Consider the following 26,518-nt stretch of genomic DNA (forward strand, 5'->3'; position numbering starts at 1 on the left):
GGGACAGCCTCAGGCCAACGACCTACACCAAAGTCAAGGGCAGGCCTCCCTGAAAGGCAGTATGGTGTAGCTGGAAGATGGGCTGGTGCCACCCTGCCTGGGTCCAAATCCTGGCTCTGCTGCTCATTGGTTGTACCACCCTGTGCCTCAGTTTCCCCATCTGTAAAGTGGGAATGCCTGTATTAGCAGTCTCTAGGGCTGTTGTGAGGACTCCGGAAACAGTGGCTGGCATGCAGCAAAGGCTCACACTGTTTATTTACTGTTGCATCACTGTGCCCCACACCATCAGACTGACCCCAGCCCTGGACTGTCCAGGCAGGGACAACCTCCAGTAGTCAGACAAGGTCCAGCTCTGAGGTCTATGGCTCATCCTTGTCAGTTCCACCAGCAACTTGAGGCGCCCTGCCTTAGCATGGGAATGGGGTTCTGTGTGGGCACGTCTATCTCCTCACCAGGCTCCATGGGGCAGAGACCGCATGGCTACTGCCCCACACGTGCTCAGTATGTGTTGGCTGGATCTAAGACTTCAAAGATTCATTTGCTCACCATCTATCCAACATTTATGGATCACACACTTGACCCAGGCCCTGGGGCGGGCCCTGAGGACACAATGAGGTGTAAGATTCTGGGGAAGGAGTAATAGAACCCTGTGTGGGGCGCAGACGGGGCTGGTCTCCATTTCACTCTCCACCCTTAACCATTCATTCAACAGACATTTATGATGCCTTTGCTCTGCGGCCAGCCCTGGGCTAGACACTGAGAATATAGAAATGAATCATTTGGTCCACAGCCCCAGATGAGACCAGGCACGCCCTCTGGCTGGATGCAGGCTCGAGGTCTGAGAACACGGTGGAGGCTCTCCCAGGCTCCGGTTAGGGGAGGCCAGTCGCTGTTGGGAGTCAGCCCTGGGCAAGCCCCTCCTCCTCGCTGGGCCTGTCTCCCCACTCGTTCAATGCAGGCAGAGTGGTGGTGGCCCCTGCGCCCTCCCAGCCCGTGTCCTTCCCCCGAAGCCCCACTTCCACAGGCAGTTCACTCCCCTCCTGCTCACCATTCATCCCAGAACCTGGGGGGAAATTCCTGCACTATTATTCTAATTGCCTGTGACGGGTGGTGACAGGTGGGAAGCTGGAAGGTCAGCATGTTGACAACCCCAGGGAGGTGGACGAGCTTTTGGGGAGTGGAGAGGCTCCGGCGCAGGGGAAGTGAGGCTGGGAGTGCACAGTGGCTGGAACAGGGGGGTGAACCCCACAGCCCACTGCCGCCCAGCCCTGCACAGCTCTGGGCTGGTTTCAAGACTCCCCAACAAGTCCCCCACCCAACAGTCTCTCTCTCGGTGGCCTGCCACAGTCCCTGAAATCCCACCTGTGGATCACTGCAAAAAAAAAAATCACAGGTCTGGGAATGGGAGACTTGGACTAGAACCCACCACACTCGCTCTGAGACCTTGGGCAAACCCACCAAGAGCCTGTATGCTCTTGGTGTCTCTGTGTACAGGGAGGGATTGGGCTGTACCATGGGCTCTCCTCGCTCTCACATTCATGGGGAAGGCATTCGTTTGACTCCAGAGACCCTTATGAAATTGTACTCTCCCTCCCTCCCTCCCTCCTCCTCTCCCTCCCTCCCTCCCTCCCTCCTCCTCTCCCTCCTTTTCTCTACCTATTTATTGCATTTATCTGACGAACACTGATTGAGTGCATATCCAGTGCTGGATGGTGATGAACAGGTAGGGGCTTGTTCTAGGCACTCACGGTCTTGAGAATCAAGGTCTTTTGATCCAGGGTAAGTACTATGCCGAGGGAAGCACACAAGGTGGTGAGCGTGCACAGGAGGCCGCTAATCTAACCTGGGGGCAGGGTGGACTCCCTGGAGGAGGCATCCCTAGCTGAGGGATGGGATCAGAGTTAACTAGGTGAGGATGAGAGTGGGGTGGCACAGGGTGGGGCGGGGGAACAGCATGTGCAGAGACTATGAGGTCAGTGAGGCTCACCTGGGGAGCCAGCTGCAGAAGACACACGGACAACGCCCTCGCAGCTCTGGCCCTGACCCAGTGCTGGCTGTAGAGGACAGAAGACCTAGGCTTCTGCCAAGGCTCTGAGTCTCCCGTACGTGATCCTGAGCAATCAGCTGCCCTGCTGCCAGCCTCAGTTTCCCTGTGTGTCAGATGGGCCTGGATCCCTGTGGCTGCCTCCCTGGGGAGGCTGTAAGGTCCCAACGAGGCAGGAGGAGTGAACGTCCTTTGGAAAAGCCCAGCATGCACACTTGAGTGAGGGGCTGAGCCATCCCTGGCTGTGGCCACGGAGTCGACCCCACTCTTGCCTGCCCCCCGAACTGATCAGGCTGGAACTGGGCGTGGTGGCCTCCAGCGCACAGGCTGCAGGAACTCCCTGCCCACAGCTCTTGGAATGCACTCCTGGCAGCAAAGCAATTCCTTCCCTGCCTCCATGGAGACCCATTTAAAGACAGGGGCCTCCAGGCCCAGCAGTGGTCCGTGCAGATTTCAAGAGCCGTAGGGAAAACAGGCCACCTCAGGCTATACCGGAGTAGCACGAATGTTTACTGATGGCCGTGCGGCCGTTCTAAAAGGAGCATTCCTGGAGCTGGCAGAGGGGGCATTCGGAGGAGCCCAAGCCTTACAGGATGCTGGCCGGACCCTGAGCACTGCCTGGCAACGTTTCAGCGTCTGGTCTGCACCCTGCCCGTTCACTCAACCTCAGTGGTTCCAGGCCCTTACTGTGTATTTTAAGACCCTAAACAGAAGACTTCAGATACTTGGAGAAATGAGAAGCAATCAGCAATGATTTTTCCAAATTCCTATCCCCTCCTTCTCTAAGCCACACTGGCCTTCACCTCTTTCCTTCCAGGGTGGGGAGGTGTCCGCCCCCTGCCAGGGGCAGCTCCTGCAGGAGGCCCCTCCCACGGGGTTCCTGCCCCAGGACTGTCCAGAGCAAGCCCTCACTCCCGAGACCAGGTTCCCATCGCGACCCCCTCTTTGCCCTCTTTGGGGCTTGTTTTTCTCAGGACCCCACGACACCGTTCTGTCCTGTTTGCTTCGTACTCCTCTCGGCTCCCTCTCTGTCCTCCTCGTAGGTTCCCCTTTTCCTTGCCCGATGAATGTGGGTGTCCCTGGAAACCCTTTCCACAGCCTTCTTTTCTTCTCACTCTTCTCACAATCCGTGGAATGTGAATCCCTCCATTCATACGGCTTCAGTTACCACTCTGGACCTGCTGCCCCAGCCCAGACCCATTTGTCCAGCAGCCTCCTGGGCATCTCCACCCAACATCCTCCAGAGCCTCCCCCTCCCCTCCTGGATGTGTCTCAGCTGAGTTCCACCATCCAAGTCAGATGGGCGCGTCTTCACTCCTCCTTCCCTCTCCTCATCCTCATCCATTCGGTCACCAGAATACCCTGGATTTTGCCTTCTAACCATGCTTGACCCTGGCCCAGGTCACCATCACCTTCTGCCTGAATCACTGCAGACAGGAGCCTCCTTGCTCTCTCCAGTTCACCCTCTTCACCATGGCTGGAATGAGCTCCCCACACCCTGGAGCTGCCTCTGTCAGAATGTGTCCCCAGCAAGCCACTTGAGGAGAGACCAACAGCTTTTCGAGGGCGGGGGCCACGCCTGATCCAGCTTTGTCCCCAGGGCTAAGATCAAGGCTGGCACAGGGTGGTAGCTTCATGAATGTTTGTTGAATGAATGAATGACAGAATCCGTTACTCCCTGTCCTTTCCATGATCTCGTCTTATCCCCAGGAGACCTGAGCTTGAGGATCCCTTCCCCTCACAGCTGTGGCCCAGCCCCTTGGTGATCCTCCTACAGGTCCCACCAATCCCAGGAGCTTGGCTGTCAGAGCAGCCCCGCAGTCAGGGCCCAGTGCATGTCGTCCCCAGGGGCTGGCAGACAGGGCTTGGGCTTGCCTCCAAGGTCACAAATCCCGAAAAAGGCACCACATCCATCCTGGAACCTGCAGGGAAGGTGTGGAAAGTTTCCAAAGGGGCCCCTCGCTGTCACAGCTTAGCCTACATGGCTCGCCCAGGCTCCCGGCGTCTCCTGGCCACTGTTCAGCAGCTCCTTCCAGCATTGACGGCTGCCCTCTGGCCAGCTGTCTTCAGGAAGGAACATCCCATTTCATCTGCTGAGGCCGTGTGGACCAGGAGAGGAGGGAAGAGAGGGAGGACAGTGGGGGCGGGGCACACAGAGCCACAGAGTGGGAGAGAGGGACACACGGAGAGAGGCAGAGAAAGAAGAGACGCTCAGAGACAGACAGGGAGGAGGAGAGAGCTCCAGAACACAGGGAGACAGAGAGAAGAAAGAAGAGAGGAGGTGACAGGGGCTGGGAGACAGGCTGCAACAGACAGAGACACAGAGGCAACAGTAAGGAGAGAAGGAAAAGGAGAGATGTCGGGACAGAGAGAAAGAGATACAAGGAGACAGAGATAGAGAGGGAAGGAGAGGAGGGAGAAAGAGAACCCAGAAACAAAAACAAAGGGCACGGGGGCTTCCCTGGTGGCGCAGTGGGTGAGAGTCTGCCTACCGATGCAGGGGACATGGATTCGTGCCCCGGTCTGGGAACATCCCACATGGCGCGGAGCAGCTGAGCCCGTGAGCCATGGCCGCTGAGCCTGTGCTCCGCGACGGGAGAGGCCACAACAGTGAGAGGCCCGCGTACCGCTAAAAAAACCCAAAAAACAAAAAACAAAGGGCACGGAGGAGAGATCCATACACCAAAGACACCAAGGAAGGCTTCCTGGAAGAGGGGCCCAGAAAGGGTGGATTCAAGCAGATAGATTGGAGGGGGCGGAGTTGGGAAACAGGCAAGGGGAGGAGCAAGGGCCTGGAGGAGGATTATAGGTTTGACAAATTGCAAGGCTGGTTTGGTGACTGTGTCCCCTGACCACGCAAGCCAGAGTGCCACTTAAGGGACATCATATACAGGCAGGGAAGGTGTCCTGATCTGAGTGGGCGGAGCCCCATGATGTTGTAGTGCAGAGACAAAGGCTCCCCTTCTTCCAGGCACAAGCAGGCCTGTGCTAGGGCACAGGCTCATCGGCTGGGCGTAGCCCCACAGCCCCCATTTACCCTCCGACATGACAGGTGGGGTAGGACAGAGCTACGAATCCCGTCCTGAGGTTAGGATAGAAAACCTGGCTCGACAGCCAAGCAGCTGTGTGACCTCAGGCAGTCTCCTTCCCCTCTCTGTCCCAGTTTCCCTACAAAGGTCTCATGGGTCCTCCCACCTCTGTGATTCCATCATGTGATGACCTGAAGGCAAACTCCTCCTCAGTGAGTCTCCTGGGCACAAGATGCTTTTCAAATATTATTTCATCTCATCTTCACAGAAGCATTTCCAGGTACTGCCAGTTGACAGATGAGGGAACTGGAGCTCAGTGAGAGGACGGGACTTGCTGAAGGTCACACAGCCGGTAAAAGGCAAAGCTTGGGCTTCCATCCAGAGATGTCCTAGTTGGCTGCGTGGCCGGTACATCTGCTCTGAAGTACTGGCAGCTGCGAGTGATCCTGAGCTCACGTTCTGGGGGCAGCGAATCGTCAGAAACGTGTGTCCCCTCCAGCTTTCACCAGATCAGAGAGGAAAGCGTGTGAGTATTCAGCTCAAAGAGCATGCCAGTTAACAGGGCAATTTCAAGACAGTACTGGGGGGCTTAGTGGAGGGGAGGAGGGGAGAACCAGATGTTCCCACAAAAGCTCCAAAGTAACACGGGCTCCCCTTGGCCAGCACACGTTTTCTCTCCAGTGAGTCCAATGGGTTTCCAGTTTTCTCTTCCTGGAAGAGGGAGTCCAAGCCCATATTTACGTTCCGTCTGAAATTAATGCAAGGGGAACTATCAAGTGTTACTCTAGCTGCCAGGTTCAGCCGCTGGGTATCAAGCAACAGCGGTGTTTGTTTACCCGAGGAAGTGTGACGGGAGAGCTAGACAGATGGACAGGTGGATGGAGAATTGGGGGTACCTCGGGGCTTCGAACTCCCAAGGAGGGTCCGTCTGGGAAACTGGCAGAGCCAAGCTTTCTTTCTCCTGCTCTGCCGGCGAGGCAGGGCTGGACTGGGGCTTTTTCAGTTCAGCAAGGACTGAGATGATGTCTCCCCTGTACCCAGTTTTGTGCCGGGAGCTGAGACACATGGTCCCCACCCTGGAGGACATCACAGGGTGGAGGCGAGACAGACATGCAAACAATTACAGGGCAGTGTGAGCTATGCAGTGAGGGAGGGATGCCGGGGCTACGGGGCTGAAGAGGAAGGGACAGGACACAGACTAGGGGTCAGCCTCCTCCTTGGGCCCTGCCCTTGTCCCACAGTGAGGACATAAGCCCTGGGGGTTTTGAGGAACCTATACCCCAGGCCTGAACCTATACCTTCAGGCCTATACAGGCCTGAAGCCGCAGAGCCTTCCCCACAAGCCTTCACTGGGACCTCCTACATGTCAGGCACGTGCCAAGCCCTGGGGACCCTGAGATAGGTTAGACGTGGGGCCTTTCCCTCCTGGGGTCTGACACCACGCCAGACTCAGGCAATGACTGTGCAGCGTGATTTGAGGCCAGCATGAGGCACTGTGGGGAGAGCCCTGCAGACGGAGCCTGTGATGGGTTCTGTGAACTGCAGGGGGCAGCGCCCAGTGCAGGGCTCGCTGCGGTCATGGTTACCACTCTTTATAACACCCAGAGGCTCCCTTCCCAGAATGTCAGCACCCAGCACCCCAGGAGAGCACCCTGTTGGCCAACCATGCAGGCAGGGACGGGGCCCAACGTCCTGAGCCTCACTGTGTCTTGGAGCTGAGACCAGCCGTGAGGGTCTCCCTGCAGGGTCCCAGCTGGGTCCTCAGAGGCCACCGAGCACTTCTGCCTCATCCCCCGGACAGCCCTGCTCTCCCCTGGGTGGGAGTCCTGTTCTTGGAGGACCGTGGGCTCTGAAATAATACTGACAGCGCAAGAGCTCACGTGCGCCAGGCCTGAGCTGCACGTGTGCTGCCCACTGACACCAGGCTCCTCTTAGAGGGACACTGAGGGCCGAGAGAAGCCAAGTACCTGGTCTGCCCAGGCTCCTTCCTACGAGGACAGGCGCTGAGGTCCTCACGCAGGCAGTCAGGCTCTGAAGCCCATGCCCTCCACCTAGGACACTCTCTCCTCCCCCTGCTTTCCCCACATGCCCAGCAAGAGTGCTGAGCCCTTAGCTGACATTCCAGGTGCCCTAGCTCACAGAGGTCCAGCCTGGTCCAGAGGGCAGGGCTGGCTCCAGTTAGGGACAAGCTAGCAGATGGGACGTTCCTCTGGCTGGCTGGATGCTCTGGGCTGAAACAGGAAGGGTGACGCTGGCCAAGGATCTCAGCCTGGAGCAGGCATGCCAGCTGCCAGATGTGTACATGGTGGGGCGGCCGGGCCCTTTGAAACACCGTCGGAAAACTCTGAAACACTTCTGGACGCTGTGGCCTCATGCCCCAAAGTGGGGAGAATGGCAGGCCATGGGCATTTGGCCGGGAGGAGAGAAAGTGGCTGGGCGTGTGCTATTTGCTGGGTCCCTCGTTTCTAAGGTTACCAGGGCCCTACATGGGCTGTGGTTGCTCTTCTGTGCTCAGCCATGAGCTCTGAGGAGTTTTTGTTCCTGAGGCCCCTGAGTGGAGAACCAGGGGGGGGAAGGAGGTGGCTGGGGTCTTGCCCTGAGGACTGTGGGGATGAGGAGAGGAATTGGAAGGCAGCTGGACATGCATCAGGGAAATTTCAACCAATCAATTCTCACCTCCTCCAGGAAGTCTTCTCTGACCTCCCCTCCCCTTCCTAGACTAGGAGATGACAGATGTGCTCAGCACGAGCAGAGCTGTGGTAGGGAAATCCTGTGGGACTGTGGGATCCCAGAGAAGAGGTCCCAGAAGGCCCAGTCAGGAGAGGGGAAGGTCATTCTCAGGAGAACAGAGGGCCCAAGTAGCAGCTGGATGGCTTTTTAGGGAGACGGGCATCAGAAAGAATGGCCTAGTCAGTGTTGACCATTGTTCCACTCCAGTTCTAAGATTCTCTCACTTCTCATCTCCACCTTGATTTACCCATCTGCCAAATGGAATAATAATACAATCCTGTCTCCCTCCAGGAGGCAATGAGGACGTGAAAGCCGTGTAAGCTGACGGATATGGGTGTTCTTCAAGCAGGATGGTGCCCACTCTCCAAGGAGCAGTCGCTGCTGTTATTCATTTTTAAATGTTACTGGTGTTCCATGTGTCGGGCTTCTATCTCGCCCTCCTCTCAAGTCCGGGTCTTCGCCATGAGTCGACTCCTGTGTCCCAGCCTCACAGGCCTGTTCCTGATTATGGGCCTGTGGCACTTCAGCTGGGGCTCAAGAGGGGCTGGCGCAGCCTGGAGGCTGGGGGTGCCGGATGTGCAGGTGCTCGGGTAACAGCTACAGCACCTCTGTCTCCGACGCTCACACAGCCTGGCTTTTAACTTGTCAAATCCTGCTTTCTGCTTGGACTTCTGCTTACTGCGGGTGGGTGGTGTGGGGGACGGGTGGCAGCAGTCCTATGTGGAGGAATTTCCAGGTCCTAGCGGGCTCTTAGCTCCATACTCCTCCCAAGGAACCCAAGAGAGACTGAAGCAAACTCTGCTAGAGGGTTAGAATTCTGTGATGATGGAAGGCTGGGATATCAGAACCACACAGTCTTAGAACAGCAGGCTGTTAGGGTCAGAGGACTTTGTAAGGTCAGAAGTTAGAATTATATTCAGGCTGTAGCACACTGGGGTTACGGAACATACCAGTGGCTCTCAGAGTTCAGAATGAATGGGCCCTGCAGGCTAACTGGTCTACCCTTGAGTCTGGCTCGTGTCTCCAGCCCAGCTCAGCCAGCTCCCGCATTATGCCTTCTGTTCCAGGTCTCAGGATGGCTGAACAAGTGAACACAACCTGAGGAAGCCCCAGTTCCCTAGAGCTAGGGACAAAACTGTAATTTTCTTCTAGTGCCTGGGGCTGAGAGCCCCTCTCCCTCCACCCCAGAGGCCTGGAGCCCAAGAGATACCATGTGACTGAATGGAGGGAACTTGTTTCTGGGTGATTTGGTCTAGTACGTCTTTATAGAACATCTCCTGGGTGTTGGCAGTTCTGCGGAGATATGGGCCTGCCCTGGAGTAGTTCACAGTCAGCGGGATGCTTATTGAGCAGTGGCTTCTAGGATGAAATCAGGAAAAGGCCTGGAGTGTAGGTGCATCTGCCTTTACACCCTAGATGTCCAGTGTTGCTGTAGAAAATCTTACAAGCTGGGATTTGGGACCGCTGCAGGTTCACAGGCCCTCAATCACCAATCAGTATGGTCTCTGCTCCCAGCAATCAGAGCAGATATGGGGCAGGAATGTGGCCTAATCCAGGTCCACAGCAGACACCACTAATCAATCAGACCTCTTCTCTGCTGAGCTTCGATCTGGTCTTGTCGTCCTTTATACCGCACTCCAGGTCACCATACCAATCAGTCACAGCTGGCTCATGATATGAAATTCATTTAACTTCCTGTCAATGTCAGTTCTTGTGGCCAATCTCTCTTACATTTACGTCAAATGTTCTCCTGTCTTCAAACCAAGAACCAGCCCCCAGGCCCCTCTTTCTCTGCACATGACTTCAACCTCTACAGAGTGGAGCTCTGATTAGAAGCCAACAGGTCACCTTTCCACCACCAACTTACCATCCTGCCAGCCTTCTCCCTTCTCCAAGTGCCCTTTTCTATCCAAGGCCATATCCTCTACCTGAGCTCTGGCCCCCAGCTTTCCTGCTTTCTTGGAAACTTGGGCGAGTCATTTTCCCCAATTTCTCTCCTGTATCATTGGCCTCACCCCTCCTATTGTATGCTTTTCAGCATGTTTTAGGCTTGCTCGATTCTCTCCTATCTGAAGAGAAGGCGGGTGGGTGGGAGAAACAATACAGTTATCAACTTTTAATTTTGCCAAGTAAGGGCTCTGAAAGCCCAGTTTGTCTCATTTCACCACTATTTTCTTTCTAAAGAGGAAGCTATTTAACTTCAAACACAGTAGAAGGAAGATCATTTCAGAATATAAGCCTGTAAATTTAATACACTTCATTAATAAAAAAATTCACCATCTTCTACTTATTTTTCTCCATTATTTGTAGGCCAGAGGAAATCCGAGGACACACTTAAGATCTGTGAGGACACGTAGGCTCAGCTTGTCAAACTGCATGGGCCTGGCAGTCTGGAATCAGCCCTCCCCTAACCCTGGGCCGGTGCACCCCTCCATGGCAGTGGCCTGGCTCCTTCCAGAACATCCAGGTTTGCACACTGGCCACAGTCACCTCCCAAGGAGGTGGGGCTTCCATCTGGGTCCCCAGCTGTCACCCAGGCCTGCTCAGAGTTGTCACACGTGTCCACACCCCAACTGCCCTGGAACCTGCTGAATAACTTCCAGAAGAGGTCAAACAGCTCCTGAATACAGAAACAGCCCAAACGCTAAGGAGAGTACTCTTCTGTGGGATGTACCAGCTAAAAAGACACTCTCCTGCAAAATCGTCAACCTTTCTGGAAGTATACAGCAAGGGCACCATGTACGGGGGGAAATGGCCAAGACCAGGACCCGAGGGGCCAGGATTCAAGTTGAAGGTCTGCCTGCAAGGCCTTGAGGAAGCCATTCATCTGCTCTGGGCCTTAGTTTTCATCTGCAAAATGAGTATAATAACCCCCTTCTCGTGGGCTTATTGTGAAGATCAGAGGTAATGTAATCTAAGAGCCTGGAATGGTGGCTGGCCCACAGGAGGGTCTCTGTGATAAGGATCCCTCCACCACAGTAGAGAGTGTAATGCTATTATCTAAAGTACGTCTAGCACAGTCTGATGAGGCAGGTGTATGATCCCCATTTTACAGATGAGAGACTGAGGTCCTTGGAGGTGAAATGGTTTTCCCAAACTCTCTTAATTAACAGTGATGGAACCCGGCTTTATGCCCAGGCATCCTGACTGCAAAGCTCTGACCCTTTGCATCAAATCTCCCTGTAGAGCAGAGCAGAGGAGGGGCCGGTCGGCCTGAAGCACTGGGAATCCCAGTCTGTGCTTGTGGACTCTCAGGAAGGGGTTCTGGAGCAGGGGTGGGCTGGGGAAAGATCTGGATGGGCACGGGGGGTGGCTAGGCAGGTGGAGGCTCTTCCTCTCCCTCACCCTAGTGAGCCTGAGGCTGGTCTCAGGCCGGTCTGTTGTAAAGTGGCAGAACCTCAGGCTATAGAATGACAGGATGGGCAAGGCCAGGCTGTGGGCGGCTGGGAGTCTTATAATCATATTTCTGTCCTAAGCTATTTCCTAGAGACATTCATGAAACTGGATCTGAGAGACTGTTGCACGAACAGACACCCTCTGGGGGATGGCGAGGTGTATTTCCAGGGGCACAGACCCTCCCTCCCTCCCTCCCACAGTGCCTTCTTTGAGGGCCGGACAGGGGATGGGCAACGAGTGAGGCTGACTCAGGTCCCCAGTGCTCGGGGGTCTGGGAAGGCCTGAGTTGGAAAAGGCACCCAGACGGGAACGTGTGCCATGGAGCCTGTGCGTCTGTAGGTCGCATGCTGCCGAAGAGTGCTGGGCCTGTCCCTGCACCTACGTCCTCAGCCTGCCTTTGGATGTGGGACTCAGGAGCTATGTGGCCATAAGGACACAGCGAGGCAGGCGTGGACTTCTGTCACCACGAGTTGTGTGTGGACGTGTCCCATGCTGACACACTGTTACAGGTCCTCTCAGCTGGCTCCCTGACCGCACGTGAGAACAGAGCCCCTGACCACGGCTCTGGGCCCCGGGGACCAGTCCCGGCTCTGTCCCCATCTCGCCATGAGCTTCACCCACGTCCTGGCGTCTGTGGAACTCAGTCTGCCCGTGGCTATGATGAGGTGGGCAGGCTCGAGCTTGGAGGCTGAGTCCAGCTCTGAAATGCTCAGGTCGAGCGTAGATGTGCAGCACCGAGCAGGCCATTTGCTCCAGGTGCTGCTGAGCCAGAAGTGGCATCTGCCGGCAGGATGTGCCCACAGCCCCGGGCCTGTTGCCATAGGACAGACGGTCTCTAAGAGCCAAGGTGGGGCTCCCATTGCCCTCACTTTACTGCTGGGCTGTTCTAAGCTCTCCAGGCCAGGAGACCAGGATTGGAGGATCCGGTCAACATTCATTCATCTGTTCCTTCCTTCACTCATTCATTCTTTCATACCTTCACTGAGCTCAAAACATATTACACATGACTGAAAAACACAGGCATGATGAAGTGAAGCCTGCCTTCCTGGAGCTCAGGACGCTGGCAGGAGACAGAGCCAGCACCCTGCACTGGCTCCACCATGGGGAGCAGCCTGGAAGTGGGGAGAGGACCAGGAGGCTGGAGCTGATGGAGGCTTTGGACCAGGACAGTGGCAGTGGGGATGGACAGAGTAGACAGCGGTGAGGTCTTTTTGGTGGTCTGTCAAAAAAACTGACCAGGCCCGTGCTCTCCGACTGCCAGTGATGGCGGGTCTGGGCCCCACGCTCCAGCGCCATCCATTTTCAGGGCTAGTTGATTCGGCAGAACCTCCAGAACGAACATGATCCTGCCAACATCTTGATTTCAGCCCAGTGAAATCCATTTCGGAGTTCTGAGCTCCAGGACGCCGTGTGGCTGACAGGGTCTTGGTGCTCCAGCCTGGTGTCAGACCTGAGCCTCTGAGGTGGGAGAGCCGAGTTCAGAACATTGGACCACCAGAGACCTCCCGGCCCCACGTAATATCAATCTGCGAGAGCTCTCCCAGAGATCTCTGTCTCAACGCTAAGACCCAGCTCCATCCAACGTCCAACTAACCACCAGTGCTGGACACCCCATGCCAAACAACTAGTAAGACAGGGACACAACCCCACCCATTAGCAGAGAGGCTGCCTAAAATCATAATAAGTTCACAGACACTCCAAAACACACCACCGGACGTGACCCTGCCCACCAGAAAGACAAGATCCAGCCCCACCCACCAGAACACAGGCACCAGTCTCCCCCCACCAGGAAGCCTACACAAGCCACTGAACCAACCTCACCCACTGGGGGCAGACACCAAAAACAACAGGAACTATGAACCTGCAGCCTGTGAAAAGGAGACCCCAAACACAGTAAGTTAAGCAAAATGAGAAGACAGAGAAATACGCAGCAGATGAAGGAGCAAGGTAAAAACCCACCAGACCAAACAAATGAGGAGGAAATAAGCAGTGTACCTGAAAAAGAATTCAGAATAATGATAGTAAAGATGATCCAAAATCTTGGAAATAGAACAGAGAAAACACAAGAAACATTTAACAAGGCCTTAGAAGAACTAAAGAGTAAACAAACAATTATGAACAACATAATAAATGAAATTAAAAATTCTCTAGAAGGAATCAATAGCAGAATAACTGAGGCAGAAGAACGGATAAGTGACCTGGAACATAAAATAGTGGAAGTAACTACTGCTGAGCAGAATAAAGAAAAAAGAATGAAAAGAATTGAGGACAGTCTCAGAGACCTCTGGGACAACATTAAACACACCAACATTGAATTATAGGGGTCCCAGAAGCAGAATAGAAAAAGAAAGGGTCTGAGAAAATATTTGAAGAGATTATAGTTGAAAACTTCCCTAACATGGGAAAGGAAATAGTCAATCAAGTCCAGGAAGTGCAGAGAGTCCCATACAGGATAAATCCAAGGAGAAACACGCCAAGACACATATTAATCAAACGATCAAAAATTAAATACAAAGAAAAAATATTGGAAGCAGCAAGGGAAAAGCAACCAATAACATACAAGGGAACCCCTGTGAGGATAACAGCTGATCTTTCAGCAGAAACTCTGCAAGCCAGAAGGGAGTGGCAGGACATATTTAAAGTGATGAAAGGGAAAAACCTACAACCAAGATTACTCTACTCAGCAAGGATCTCATTCAGATTTTTTTCTTTTTTTTTTTTTGGTGGTACATGGGCCTCTCACTGCCGCGGCCTCTCCCGCCACGGAGCACAGGCTCCGGACGCGCAGGTCCAGCAGCCATGGCCCATGGGCCCAGCTGCTCCGCGGCACACGGGACCTCCCCGGACCGGGGCACGAACCCACAACCCCTGCATCGGCAGGTGGACTCTCAATCACTGTGCCACCTGGGAAGCCCTCTCATTCAGATTTGACGAAGAAATTAAAACCTTTACAGACAGGCAAAAGATAAGAGAATTCAGCACCACCAAACCAGCTTTACAACAAATGCTAAAGGAACTTCTCTAGGGGGAAACACAAGAGAAGGAAAAGACCTACAAAAACAAACCCAAAACAATTAAGAAAATGGTAATAGGAACATACATATCAATAATTACCTTAAATGTAAATGGATTAAAGCTCTAACCAAAAGACATAGACTGGCTGAATGGATATAAAAACAAGACTCGTATATATGCTGTCTACAAGAGACCCACTTCAGACCTAGGGACACATACAGCCTGAAAGCGAGGGGTTGGAAAAAGATATTCCATGCAAATGGAAATCAAAAGAAAGCTGGAGTAGCAATTCTCATATCAGACAAAATAGACTTTAACATAAAGACTATTACAAGAGACAAAGAAGGACACTACATAATGATCAAGGGATCAATCCAAGAAGAAGATATAACAATTGTAAATAATTATGCACCCAACACAGGAGCACCTCAATACGTAAGGCAAACGTTAACAGTCATAAAAGGGGAAATTGACAGTAGCACAATAATAGTAGGGGAATTTAACACCCCACTTTCACCAATGGACAGATAATGCAAAATGAAAATAAATAAGGAAACACAAGCTTTAAATGACACATTAAACAAGATGGACTTAATTGATATTTATAGGACATTCCATCCAAAAACAACAGAATACACTTTCTTCTCAAGTGCTCATGGAACATTCTCCAGGATAGATCATACTTTGGGTCACAAATCAAGCCTTGGTAAATTTAAGAAAATTGAAATCATATAAGGTATCTTTTCCAACCACAATGCTATGAGACTAGATATCAATTACAGGAAAAAAAAACTGTAAAAAATACAAACACAAGGAGGCTAAATAATATGCTACTAAACAACCAAGAGATCATTGAAGAAATCAAAGAGGAAACCAAAACATACCTAGAAACAAATGACAATGAAAACACGATGACCCAACACCTATGGGATGCAGCAAAAGCAGTTCCAAGAGGGAAGTTTATAGCAATATAATCCCACCTTAAGAAACAAGAAAAATCTCAAAAAAACAACCTAACCTTATACCTAAAGCAATTAGAGAAAAAAAAAAACAAAAAAACCCCACAAAGTTAGAAGAAGGAAAGACATCATAAAGATCAAATCAGAAATAAATGAAAAAGAAATGAAGGAAACAATAGCAAAGATAAATAAAACTAAAAGCTGGTTCTCTGAGAAGACAAAAAAAATCATAAACCATTAGCCAGACTCAGCAGGAAAAAAAGGGAGAAGACTCAAAACAACAGAAATAGAAATGAAAAAGGAGAAGTAACAACTGACACTGCAGAAATACAAAGGATCATGAGAGATTACTACAAGCAACTCTATTCCATAAAATGGACAACCTGGAAGTAATGGACCAATTCTTAGAAAAGCACAACCTTCCGAGATTGAACCAGAAAGAAATAGAAAATATAAACAGACCAATCACAAGCACTGAAATTGAAACTGTGATTAAAAATCTTCCAATAGGGGCTTCCCTGGTGGCGCAGTGGTTGAGAGTCTGCCTGCCGATGCAGGGGACACGGGTTCATGTCCCGGTCCGGGAAGATCCCACATGTCGTGGAGTGGCTAGGCCTGTGAGCCATGGCTGCTGAGCCTGTGCGTCTGGAGCCTGTGCTCCACAACGGGAGAGGCCCGCGTACCGCAAAAAAAAATAAAAAATCTTCCAACAAACAAAAGCCCAGGACTAGATAGCTTCATAGGCAAATTCTATCAAACATTTAGAGAAGAGCTAACACCTATCCTTCTTCTAAAATATAGCAGAGAGAGGAACACTCCCGAACTCATTCCACGAGGCCACCATCGCTCTGATACTAAAACCAGATGAAGATGTCACAAAAAAAGAAAATTACAGGCTAATATCACTGATGAACATAGATGCAAAAATTCTCAAAAAACTGCTAGCAAACAGAATCCAACAGCACATTAAAAGGATCATACACCATGATCAAGTGGGGTTTATCCCAGGAATGCAAGGATTCTTCAATATATGCAAATCAATCAATGTGATAAACCATATTAACAAATTGAAGGAGAAAAACCATATGAGCATCTCAATAGATGCAGAAAAAGCTTTTGACAATTTCAACACCCATTTATGATAAAAACTGTCCATAAAGTAGGCATAGAGGGAACCTACCTCAACATAATAAAGGCCATATATGACAAACCCACAGGCAACATCATTCTCAATGGTGAAAACTGAAACCATTTCCTTTAAGATCAGGAACAAGACAAGGTTGCCCACTCTCACCATGATTATTCAACATAGTTTTGGAAGTTTTAGCCACAGCAATTAGAGAAGAAAAAGAAAAAAAGGAATCCAAATCAGAAAAGAAGAAGTAAAGCTGTCACTGTTTGCAGATGACATGATACTATACATAGAGAATCCTGAAGGTGCTACCAGAAAACTACTAGAGCTAATCAGTGCATTTGGTAATGTAGAAGGATACAAAATTAATGCACAGAAATCTCTTGCATTCCTATAGACCAATGATGAAAAATCTGAAAGAGAAATTAAGGAAACACTCCCATTTACCTAGGGAGTGTTTAAAAGAATAAAATACCTAGGAATCAACCTACCTAAAGAGAAAAAAGACCTGTATATGGAAAACTATAAGACACTGATGAAAGAAATTAAAGATGATACAAACAGATGGAGAGATATAGCATGTTCTTGGATTGGAAGAATCAACATTGGTAAAATGAGTCTACTACCCAAAGCAATCTACAGATTCAGTGCAATCCCTATCAAACGACCACTGGCATTTTTCACAGAACTAGAACAAACAATTTCACAATTTGTATGGAAACACAAAAGACCCCGAATAGCCAAAGCAATCTTGAGAAAGAAAAAAGGAGCTGGAGGAATCAGGTTCCTGGACTTCAGACTGTATTACAAAGCTGCAGTAATGAAGGCAATATGGTACTGGCAAAAAACAGAAATATGGATCAATGGAACAGGATAGAAAGCCCAGAGATAAACCCACGCACATATGGTCACCTTATTTTTGATAACGGAGGCAAGAATATACAAAGGAGAAAAGACAGCCTCTTCAATAAGTGGTGCTGGGAAAATTGGACGGCTACATGTAAAAGAATGAAATTAGAACACGCCCTAACACCATACACAAAAATAAACTCAAGATGGTTAAAGACCTAAATGTAAGGCCAGACACTATCAAACTCTTAGAGGGAAACATAGGCAGAACACTCTATGATATAAATCACAGCAAGATCCTTTTTGACCCACCTCCTAGAGAAATGGAAATAAAAACAAAAATAAACAAGTGGGACTTAATGAAACTTAAAAGCTTTTGCACAGTAAAGGAAACCATAAACAAGATGAAAAGACAACCCTCAGAATGGGAGAAAATATTTGCAAACAAAGCAACTGACAAAGGATTAATCTCCAAAATTTACAAGCAGCTCATGCAGCTCAATAACAAGAAAACAAACAACCCAATCCAAAAATGGGCAGAAGACCTAAATAGACATTTCTCTAAAGAAGATATACAGATGGCCAACAAACACATGAAAGAATGCTCAACATCATTAATCATTAGAGAAATGCAAATCAAAACTACAATGAGATATCATCTCACACCAGTCAGAATGGCCATCATCAAAAAATCTAGAAACAGTAAATGCTGGAGAGGGTGTGGAGAAAAGGGAACACTCTTGCACTGCTGGTGGGAATGTGAATTGGTACAGCCACTATGGAGAACAGTAAGGAGGTTCCTTAAAAATCTACAAAGAGAACTACCATATGACCCAGCAATCCCACTACTGGGTATATACCCTGAGAAAACCATAATTCAAAAAGAGTCATGTACCAAAATATTCATTGCAGCTCTATTTACAATAGCCAGGAGATGGAAACAACCTAAGTGTCCATCATCGGATGAATGGATAAAGAAGATGTGGCACATATATACAATGGAATATTACTCAGCCATAAAAAGAAACGAAATTGAGCTATTTTTAATGAGGTGGATGGACCTAGAGTCTGTCATACAGAGTGAAGTAAGTCAGAAAGAGAAAGACAAATACCATATGCTGACACATATATATGGAATTTAAGAAAAAAAAATGTCATGAAGTACCTGGGGGTAAGACAGGAATAAAGACACAGACCTACTAGATAATGAACTTGAGGATATGGGGAGGGGGAAGGGTAAGCTGTGACAAAGTGACAGAGTGGCATGGACATATATACACTACCAAACGTAAAATAGATAGCTAGTGGGAAGCAGCCGCATAGCACAGGGAGATCAGTTCGGTGCTTTGTGACCACCTAGAGGGGTGGGATAGGGAGGGTGGGAGACGCAAGAGGGAGGGGATATGGGGATATATGTATACATATAGCTGATTCACTTTGTTATACAGCAGAAAGTAACACAACATTGTAAAGTAATTATACTCCAATAAAGACGTAAAAAAAAAACCCAGAAAAAAACAAAACAAAACTGACCAGGAATCAGCTGGATTTCAGAGATGGGGAAGAAAGTGGAGGTGGTAGGGAGCCTGCGTGCTGGCCTGGTGCCTGAGTGGACATTTGTGCTGCAGTGCACTTGGGGTTTCAGTGTCAGTGGTTGCCTGGGCCACTGTGATTTTCGTCTCTTCCTGTGCGTGTTTCCACACCCACAGGAAGAAGCAGGTATTAGCTACCCGCAGCCCCTGAGTGACTGGTCCTGAGCCCTGCAGCAGGTGGGGCAGGTAGAGCATGCAGAATGCTGGATCCCTTACCGGCCTCTCTCAGTGACCGGGCTCTCTAGGGGCTCACATTAGGGGAGGAGCCTGAGGGCCAGTTGAGTTCCCAGTGGTGCCCCTTTTGTGGTCAGCTGTGGGCCAGTTTAGCACAGGATACACTGCCCAGATGCCCACAGGAGGGAGGGCTGGGGAGCCTGCTGGGATGGTGAGTGAGGGAGAGTGTGTGTTGGGGAGCACTTGCTTCCCTGCATGGTCCCCAGATCTGTTCTGACTCAAGCCAGGTCCCCAGCAGGTGTCCTGCTGTCGAAGTCCTGCTTCTACTGGCTCCTTCAGGCAGCCCCTCCCACCGCCACAGGAACCCCACTCTTCTCAGAAATCTGTTTGAAGAGCTCCTAGAATCACAGATGGCCCAAGTGAGTCCTGGGTCTTTCTGCTCAGATGAGTGAACTGAGGCTGCCAGAGGGGAGGGAAGAGGCCACATCAGGCCGTGGCACAGCTGCAGCGTGAGCCCAGACGTCTCCGTCCAGCTGCAGGTGTGGCCTTATAGAGGCTGTCCCAGAGGTCCCGCGTTTCTGAGGCCCTCCCATACGCCTCTGCCGTGCTGAGGGCCGAAGGGGAGGGAAGACAGGTGCAGACACACACAAACCCTTGAAGTATTTGGGGTTGAACAGTGGGGGGTGGGTGAGGCAGACCTCCAGCAGTGGACACGCCCTGTTATGAATCAGGATGTCCACACAGGCCCTTCTGTGTTAGACAGGCTGCTCGGCTTGATCCAACTCCGCCTGACGCAGGCAGGCAGCGTGTGGGTAGCGGGGCAGGGAAGGGAGGGGAGAGAGAGGACAGCGCCAGGGAGCACAACGCCCACGAGCACGACGCCCACCAGCCACCTCAAGGGGAATTCGTTCAGCCCAAATTGCAAGCAGTGTGAGCAAGAAATACGTTTGTCCTTGTAGCACTGGAGCAAGAGCTGATAAATAAAGGAGGCAAATGCAGTATCTTTGTCCCAAGGTGGACAGCACTGTCATCAGGAGAGACAGTCATGGAGAAAGGAAGACAGAGTGAGGGAGAAGCAGCAGGAGAGGAACAGGGAGAGAGACGCTGAGCAAGTCCTGTACCTGTACCTGCGTGTCTGGACTTCCCAGAGCCCCAGAAGGAGCATCAAGGTCATGGTCCATATGGTGGTGATAAAATTGGTATTAATTGTCACCGTCATAACGATGCCAATCGTTGTGGCTGCCATTTTGAGTTCCAGCTAGGTGGTACTAATCTTTGCAACTATTCTACAAGGTAGGTCTTTTCAATTCATCACATAATTACTGTTATCACTGCCCATTCATAGAAGAGGGACTTGAGCCCTTGAGAAGGTCCCCTCCGAAGCCAGGCAGTCTGGAGGGGGTTGGGCTGGGATTTAGAGCCAGGGCTGTGGGATGCCAGAGCCGCCTTCTCCCCACGGGGCCACGTGGCCCTCACTGACTTGGCCTTGGCTCTGAGGGGTGGGCCCAAGCCTGGGCTGGACACTGGGAGCTGGCTTCAGTTCTGGGCTCTCAGCATGGCCTCCTGGGGCATGAAGGAGCCACAGAAGTTATCCTGGTTTTGGCAGTGGTCCCTGCCCTTGTCCATGGGGACTGTCACAAAAGAAGCCTTGACCGGAAGCAGGGGACCTGTGTTGGATTCCAGCTCTGCTGAACACTGTGTGGCTTTCCCTGCTCATTCAGGGCCTCAACTTTTCCCTTTACGAAGTAGAGGTCAGAAGAGGGTCCAGCAGCCCTCCCAGCCCTTAAGGATCTGGCAAACAATCCCTTCCCCACTCCGGTCCAAACCTGCTCCGAAGGCAAAGAAGCAGATCTTGTCTTCGTTCTCCTGCAGAAGAGTCATGACCCTCTTCCCCATCCGCTCATTCCTCTTGTAGATGAGCTCCTGGCGGAAGTAGCTGTCGATCTCCTGGGCCGTGACCTGCTCGTGCGGCGGAAGAGTGGTGTTGATAAAGTTGGGTAGCTGTAAAGGCAAGACAGAGACTGCTGCCTTCAGTTCTTCCTGGAGCAGAGTGGCTTTCAATAAACACACACAGCCCAGCGTGGGGCTGGGTAACTTACCTTTATTCAGGTAATTGATGCTTTTCATCAGTTCCCAGATGCTTTGAGATGACTGTTGTTATCCCAGTTTCACAAATAAAGAAAGAAGAGCGAAAGATCCAGAGATAGGTGGAGAGCCACACAGCTAAGTAAATGGCAGAGCCAGGCTGGAGCCCTTGGACGCCACCCTCACACACGTATCACTCCCGCGTCTCTGCCTTGTTGAACCTCAGCTTCCGGACACAGAGGTCCTGGGAGGCTCTCACTGTAGCACTGACCCTGTCACTGGCACGTACAGGGAATCTGGTTCAGCAAGCAGGTGTGGAGGGTCTGCCTGGTGTAGCGAAAAGGCTGACCTGGGCTTCAGGCCCTGTTCTGATGCTGTGTGACTTTGGCCAAATTACTTAACTTTTCTGAGCCCAGGTTTCCTCATTTATAAGTTGGGGCTGATGGTATTGAGGGGGATTGCATGAGATGATGGGTGTTGTCGTGGACACCTTTCAGCCCACCCCACCCTACAGAGGTCAGAGGAGCGGTCATAACCTTTGATTCTCCCAGTGTATCAGCCCTGGTTGGCCACTTTCTGTTGCCACCACTATCTCTGCATCCCCAGCTCCACCGCTGCTCAGGACGTAACCCAAACCCTCCCTCCCTTCTTGAAAATTTCAACTCCAGGACCAAGGCTTCCTTGCATAACAATGGTTTGTTCAACAACCTGGCTTGGAGCTATCCATATTTCCCAGCTCTCGGCCCCATGTCCACACTCAGCCGCATGGCCTGGGGCCAGCATTTCTGACATGTCTTTGAACGAGGCAGAGAGCTCCCTGAGTACAGGGACAGCACCTCTGTCATTCCTGGGCCCCTGCTGCCTGGCACAAAGTAGGTGCCCAGCACAGGTTTCTGGAGCCTTGAACATAAAGATGTGCCGTCCCTCCTCACCACATCGCCTCTTCCTGTTCTTCTGTTCCCGACACGTTGCCTCTCTAACCTGCTCCAGTGCTGTGGCCTTCAGCATGTGGGTGGGGTGGGAGAGGAAGCCATGGACCACGGAGGACCCTGAGGCCATGAGTAAGAATACCTGCTCTTTCCCCACAATCCACCGGTGTGATTCTAACCTCCAAGCCCTTGCTCACAAGGGGTGCCGCCTTCATCACTCTGTCTTCACCAACCCAGGCCCAAAGCACAGGACACAAGGCCTAGCTGACTTCTGAACTGGCCAGATGGCGAGTCCAGCACGAGGAGACTAATTTCCTGCAGGTTTTAACCCAGCCACATGGATTCTAGAGCCACTGACGAGTTGTCAGCCCTCCTTCTGAGGAGAATGGAGGCATCAATGGAGGCTGAACCCAGAGGGACTCTTGGGAGGCTGGGACATCTGCCTCTGCTATCTGTTGGCCAAGGACCAGGGCATTCCCTGAGTGAGAGGGGCTTCTCTGCCAGAAATGCCTGATACGCTGTTCTGGGAGGAGCAAGACATTGATATGACTGGTATGCCCTAAACTTGAGCAGTGCACAACCTAGATAGCTGTATGCAGCAGCTCTGCCAGTGCCCAATCAGGGCCAGCACAGAGTTGGTGCTTGGGGACTGTTTGGCAAATGGATATATAGAGGAAGGAATAGAGTTCTTACTCCCTCCCCTAACCATGGAGGGGATGCTTGGCAGCCCTGATAAAACAGGCCACACGTGGACTTGACGCCACCATAGGAAACACTGCAGGCTTCTGAGTGGGGGAGGAGCACAAGAGAGGCTGTGACTCAGAAGGGTTATATCTGGAAACCTGGCCCTCGCAGGCTTCTCTCCGTTCCTTGGGTGTGGAAGGAACGTGGGACGATGCTGCACTGACAGATAAACATTTGTTCAATGAGTGGACGCACGGATGAATGGGTGGCCCGCAGGCAGCAGCTCTGGAGGTTGTGAATGTGAGTCCTGAACAGCTGGGTCAGCTCGGGTTGGAATCCTCCTTTTGCCACTTACCAGCTGGGTGGCCTCTAACTCGCAGGTTACTTGGCCCCTCTGAGACTCAGTTTCCCAATTGGTCATATAGGGGCTATATATATTGTTATAGGAATTAAACAAGGTCAGTTTTGGAAAGCGCTTAGCACAGCGCGTGGCACAAAGGAAGTCTTGATGAAACGTCAGCTTTGTACAACGAGCCTGGAGGATGGGGCTGGCTGCGTCATCTTTCCCCTCTGACGGCAGGGGCTACAGAGAAGGGTGGCCTTGGACAGGGGATAGAGATGGAGATGACAGAGAGGCGGCCTTCAGAACCATCAGAGAGCCTGAAGGCAGCATTCTGCTTCCCTTCCCCTCTTCCGAGGGTCCAGGCAGAGGCCTTCTCCCTGGGATGTGTCCAGCCCGCCCTCCTCAGTCCCCTGACCATGAGTGTGCATTTGTGGGTGATGAATCTCCATTCAATATGTAGGGAGCTTGAAAAAAAAAACAAGAACTAGAAAGTTCCATGTCAAAGCCACAAAGAAGCTGGGCTAGCCACTGGGTTCCGTGGGCTGCCCTGCAGCTGGCTGACATTCTCTGCATGTTTCATGCTGATGGGTCCTGGCTCCATGCCAAGGACGAGGCCTGGCTGGATGGAAGCAAATTAATGATGTGATTAGACTTGTTGGGAGTCTTAAATCTCTTGCAACAAGTTCAAGTGCAGGATGTACGATAACATTTTAAAGAGGATACGTTAAGTCCCCAGGACCCTAAAGTGATAGGTCCAAGATGGAGTGATGAGAAGATGGGCCAGGCAGAGCTGGAGTGGGGCCGTGAGGCTCCCCTGACCCCCGACTAGGACTGGGTCAGGTCTAGTGGTCAAGGGCTCAGGTCTGCTGATGTCACAACCTCAATGTCCTCACCCCTTCTCTTTATCCTGTCCATCCAACAGACACCTTCTGAGAACTTCCATGGGTCCAGCCCTGTGTCCAGCTAGGAGGCCCACAGATAACCCAGGGTCTGCTGCCCTGGACGAGGCTCACACCAGTGGGGATCAGGACGCTGGGGCACACATGTTTTAGAGGGCAGTGAGGGATGTGGGAGCCTGGAGGAGGCTGCTAATAGGGTGACAACGTGTCTCGGCTTGTTGAAGACAATCCAGGTTCATGGCTATGGTAGATTGCTGCATGGCTATTCATTATTCTGACTCAATTACATTTGACCTTTTACTCTCAGTAGTGTCTGAGTGTGGACAATAAATATATGCATTTCTATTCTCCACCTAACACAGGCTGGGGGCTCAGAGGAGTCTTCCCAGGGGAGGGGCCTTTGGATCACCCTGCTGATCTGGGGGCACCGACAGTGCTAGTGACCGGAGAGCTGCAGGAGGCCAGGGCCTCAGCCATTTCTGAAGGTGTGATGGAGGGGGGGTGAGGTGAAGCCGACCAAGGGTGGGGTGTGCCTGGCCCCTGTCCGCCAGTATGATCATCCTGCGCCCTGCATCTGTCCAGCCCCGGCCTCCAGAGGCCGCTCCAGCAGCCTCGGCACTGCAGCCAGAGGCATCTTTCTGACCACGTCCCTGTCTGGCTTAAATACCCCAGGGTTTCGGCCCCGCAGTGAACATTCTCACCCCCATATGGTCTGCCGTCTGCTTTGCAGATCATTCCTCAGGACCTCCCACTTTCCTGTGCCCCTGCCACGCAGCTCGCTCTGCCTGCCAGCCCCTGGCTTTGTCCATACCTGGCCAGACTCTACTCTCAAGCCTGGTCCAATACCACCTTCACCTGAAGCCCTCCCCGGCTGCAGGCGGTGACTGCCCCCTCCAGCCCCTGTGATATCAAGACCTCCAGCCGCAGACCCCTTCTCTGTTAGCACGCGGGCACTGGATTTAGCCTTGCTGCCCTGACACTAGGCTTGTCTGTGTCTGGGGGTGGGGCTGCCTAGTCCCTCCCTCGAGGGCTAGACTCTGCCTGTGCACCCCTGGGCTGCTATTCTAACCTGGGTGGGCCAATCTACCCGTGCCCTCTGCTCTACTTCAAGTACAGGCACTGCCGGGAGACCCCCGACGTAGATCACCTGTCAGAGACACGCCAGTGGTTCTGGACACCGCGCAAAGAAAATCTGAACTTGTCATCCCCCGGGGTCACCCCCTTCTTCCCTCTCTCAGTTTAGTGTCCTACTCTCTGTGGCCAGGGCCCTGTCCGGCACACCACTCTCCCCAGCCTGGCCATTTCATGGCCAAGCCATCCTGAGTGGTGACCGGGTACCCCTCAGGCACACAGCTCCCTGGCTGCTCAGGGCTCACCAGCCTCTGCCCAGCGGAGGATGCAGTGCTAGGCTCTGTCACAGGGTGGGTGGATGGCTGGTGAAACGCCTGTGAGCCTCGTGCTGCCAGGGTTCTCCTCCCTCTCTCCTCTACCAGAGAGAGTCAGGGCACCCAGAATCCCAGCCTTCTGTGCAGGGCCTCCGCACCCTTCCTCTCCCTCACTCTCTGCTCTGCGCCGAGCACAGCACACGCCTGCATTTGCCCGTGCAGCACTGCTCACTGATACTCGCTCTGTGCCACGCCCTGCACTGGGCAGCACGACGAGAGTGGACAGCACACCCTTGCCCTCGAGGAGCTTGGGGTCTAGCGGTGTCCCTGGCTATGCCTCCAGCCCAAACTCTCAGCCCTCCTCCTGCTGTCTCTTGCCTCCGCTCGTCTGCGTGGTTTCCTCTGCTGGAATGTTCTTCTGCCTCCTGTCTGTGGCCAATTCAGGTTCTTCTCTGACCTCTCTTATTTCAGGAATCTTTCCTTCTCTCTCCAGCCCTTCCCCACCCCTACCCCAAGCCCACCTAAATTCCTGCTCCTGTCACAGGCTCCAAGGGCATCCTCTACTTCCCCTCGTAGCAAGGACCATGCTTCGGTGCAGTTGCTTGTTGAATCTCTCCTTTCTTCCTATGAGACCCTCAGCCCCATGAGGGCAGCTCTCTCTGGCGCCCCGCCATATCCCTTTCCATAGCACTGTACCTGGCATTTATACACTATTTCCTTCATTCATCCAATATCTACTGAGTCGTGCTCTGTGCCAGGCACTGCTCTAGCCAAGTATCAGTGAATAAAACAGACTCAAAACCCTGCCCTCAGGGAGTTTATGCTGTAATGGGAAAGGACAGACAATAAATAATGACTGATCAATGAATCAAGATATATAAATGTGTGAGAAGATGATAAAGGCCATGAGGAAAAGTGGAGCTTCATAAAGGGGACAGGTTGGGGGGGAGGGGCGTCAGGTTGCAATTCTAGACCCGATCGGGGCCCGCCTCACTGAGACGATGATACTTGCATTATGTCTTGAAGGCAGAGACGGGGTAAGCCACGGTAATACCTGGGGAAAGGCCTTCCTGGCAGAGGGAACAGCCAGTGCAAAGGCGAAGTGTGTGGGTGGGCTCATGGGTCAGCAGGGAGGCCTGCGCAGCTGGAGTGGCACGTGGCGGGCAACGGGGGAGGCAGAGGACATGGGGTGGAGACTGGGGAAAGACCACGGGACCAGGCAGGCCATCACAGAGACCCTGGCTTTATCCTGAGAAAAATCGGGAGCCTTTCA

At 52.0% G+C, this 26,518-nt stretch overlaps 1 protein-coding gene across 1 annotated transcript in view; it reads right to left on the reverse strand.

Annotated features, from left to right (window-relative positions):
* The window catches only part of TRABD2B (TraB domain containing 2B), a 215,844-nt gene that overhangs the window by 12,320 nt on the left and 177,006 nt on the right, over window positions 1-26,518 (reverse strand). Inside the window, exon 4 of the mRNA XM_079931414.1 lies at window positions 20,747-20,921. Within this exon, the coding sequence (XP_079787540.1) occupies window positions 20,747-20,921 (175 nt within the window). The remainder of the gene's footprint in view (window positions 1-20,746; window positions 20,922-26,518) is intronic.

This window comes from Stenella coeruleoalba (genome assembly GCF_951394435.1).
Source record: "Stenella coeruleoalba genome assembly, chromosome: 1".
Classification (NCBI taxonomy): Eukaryota; Metazoa; Chordata; class Mammalia; order Artiodactyla; family Delphinidae; genus Stenella; species Stenella coeruleoalba.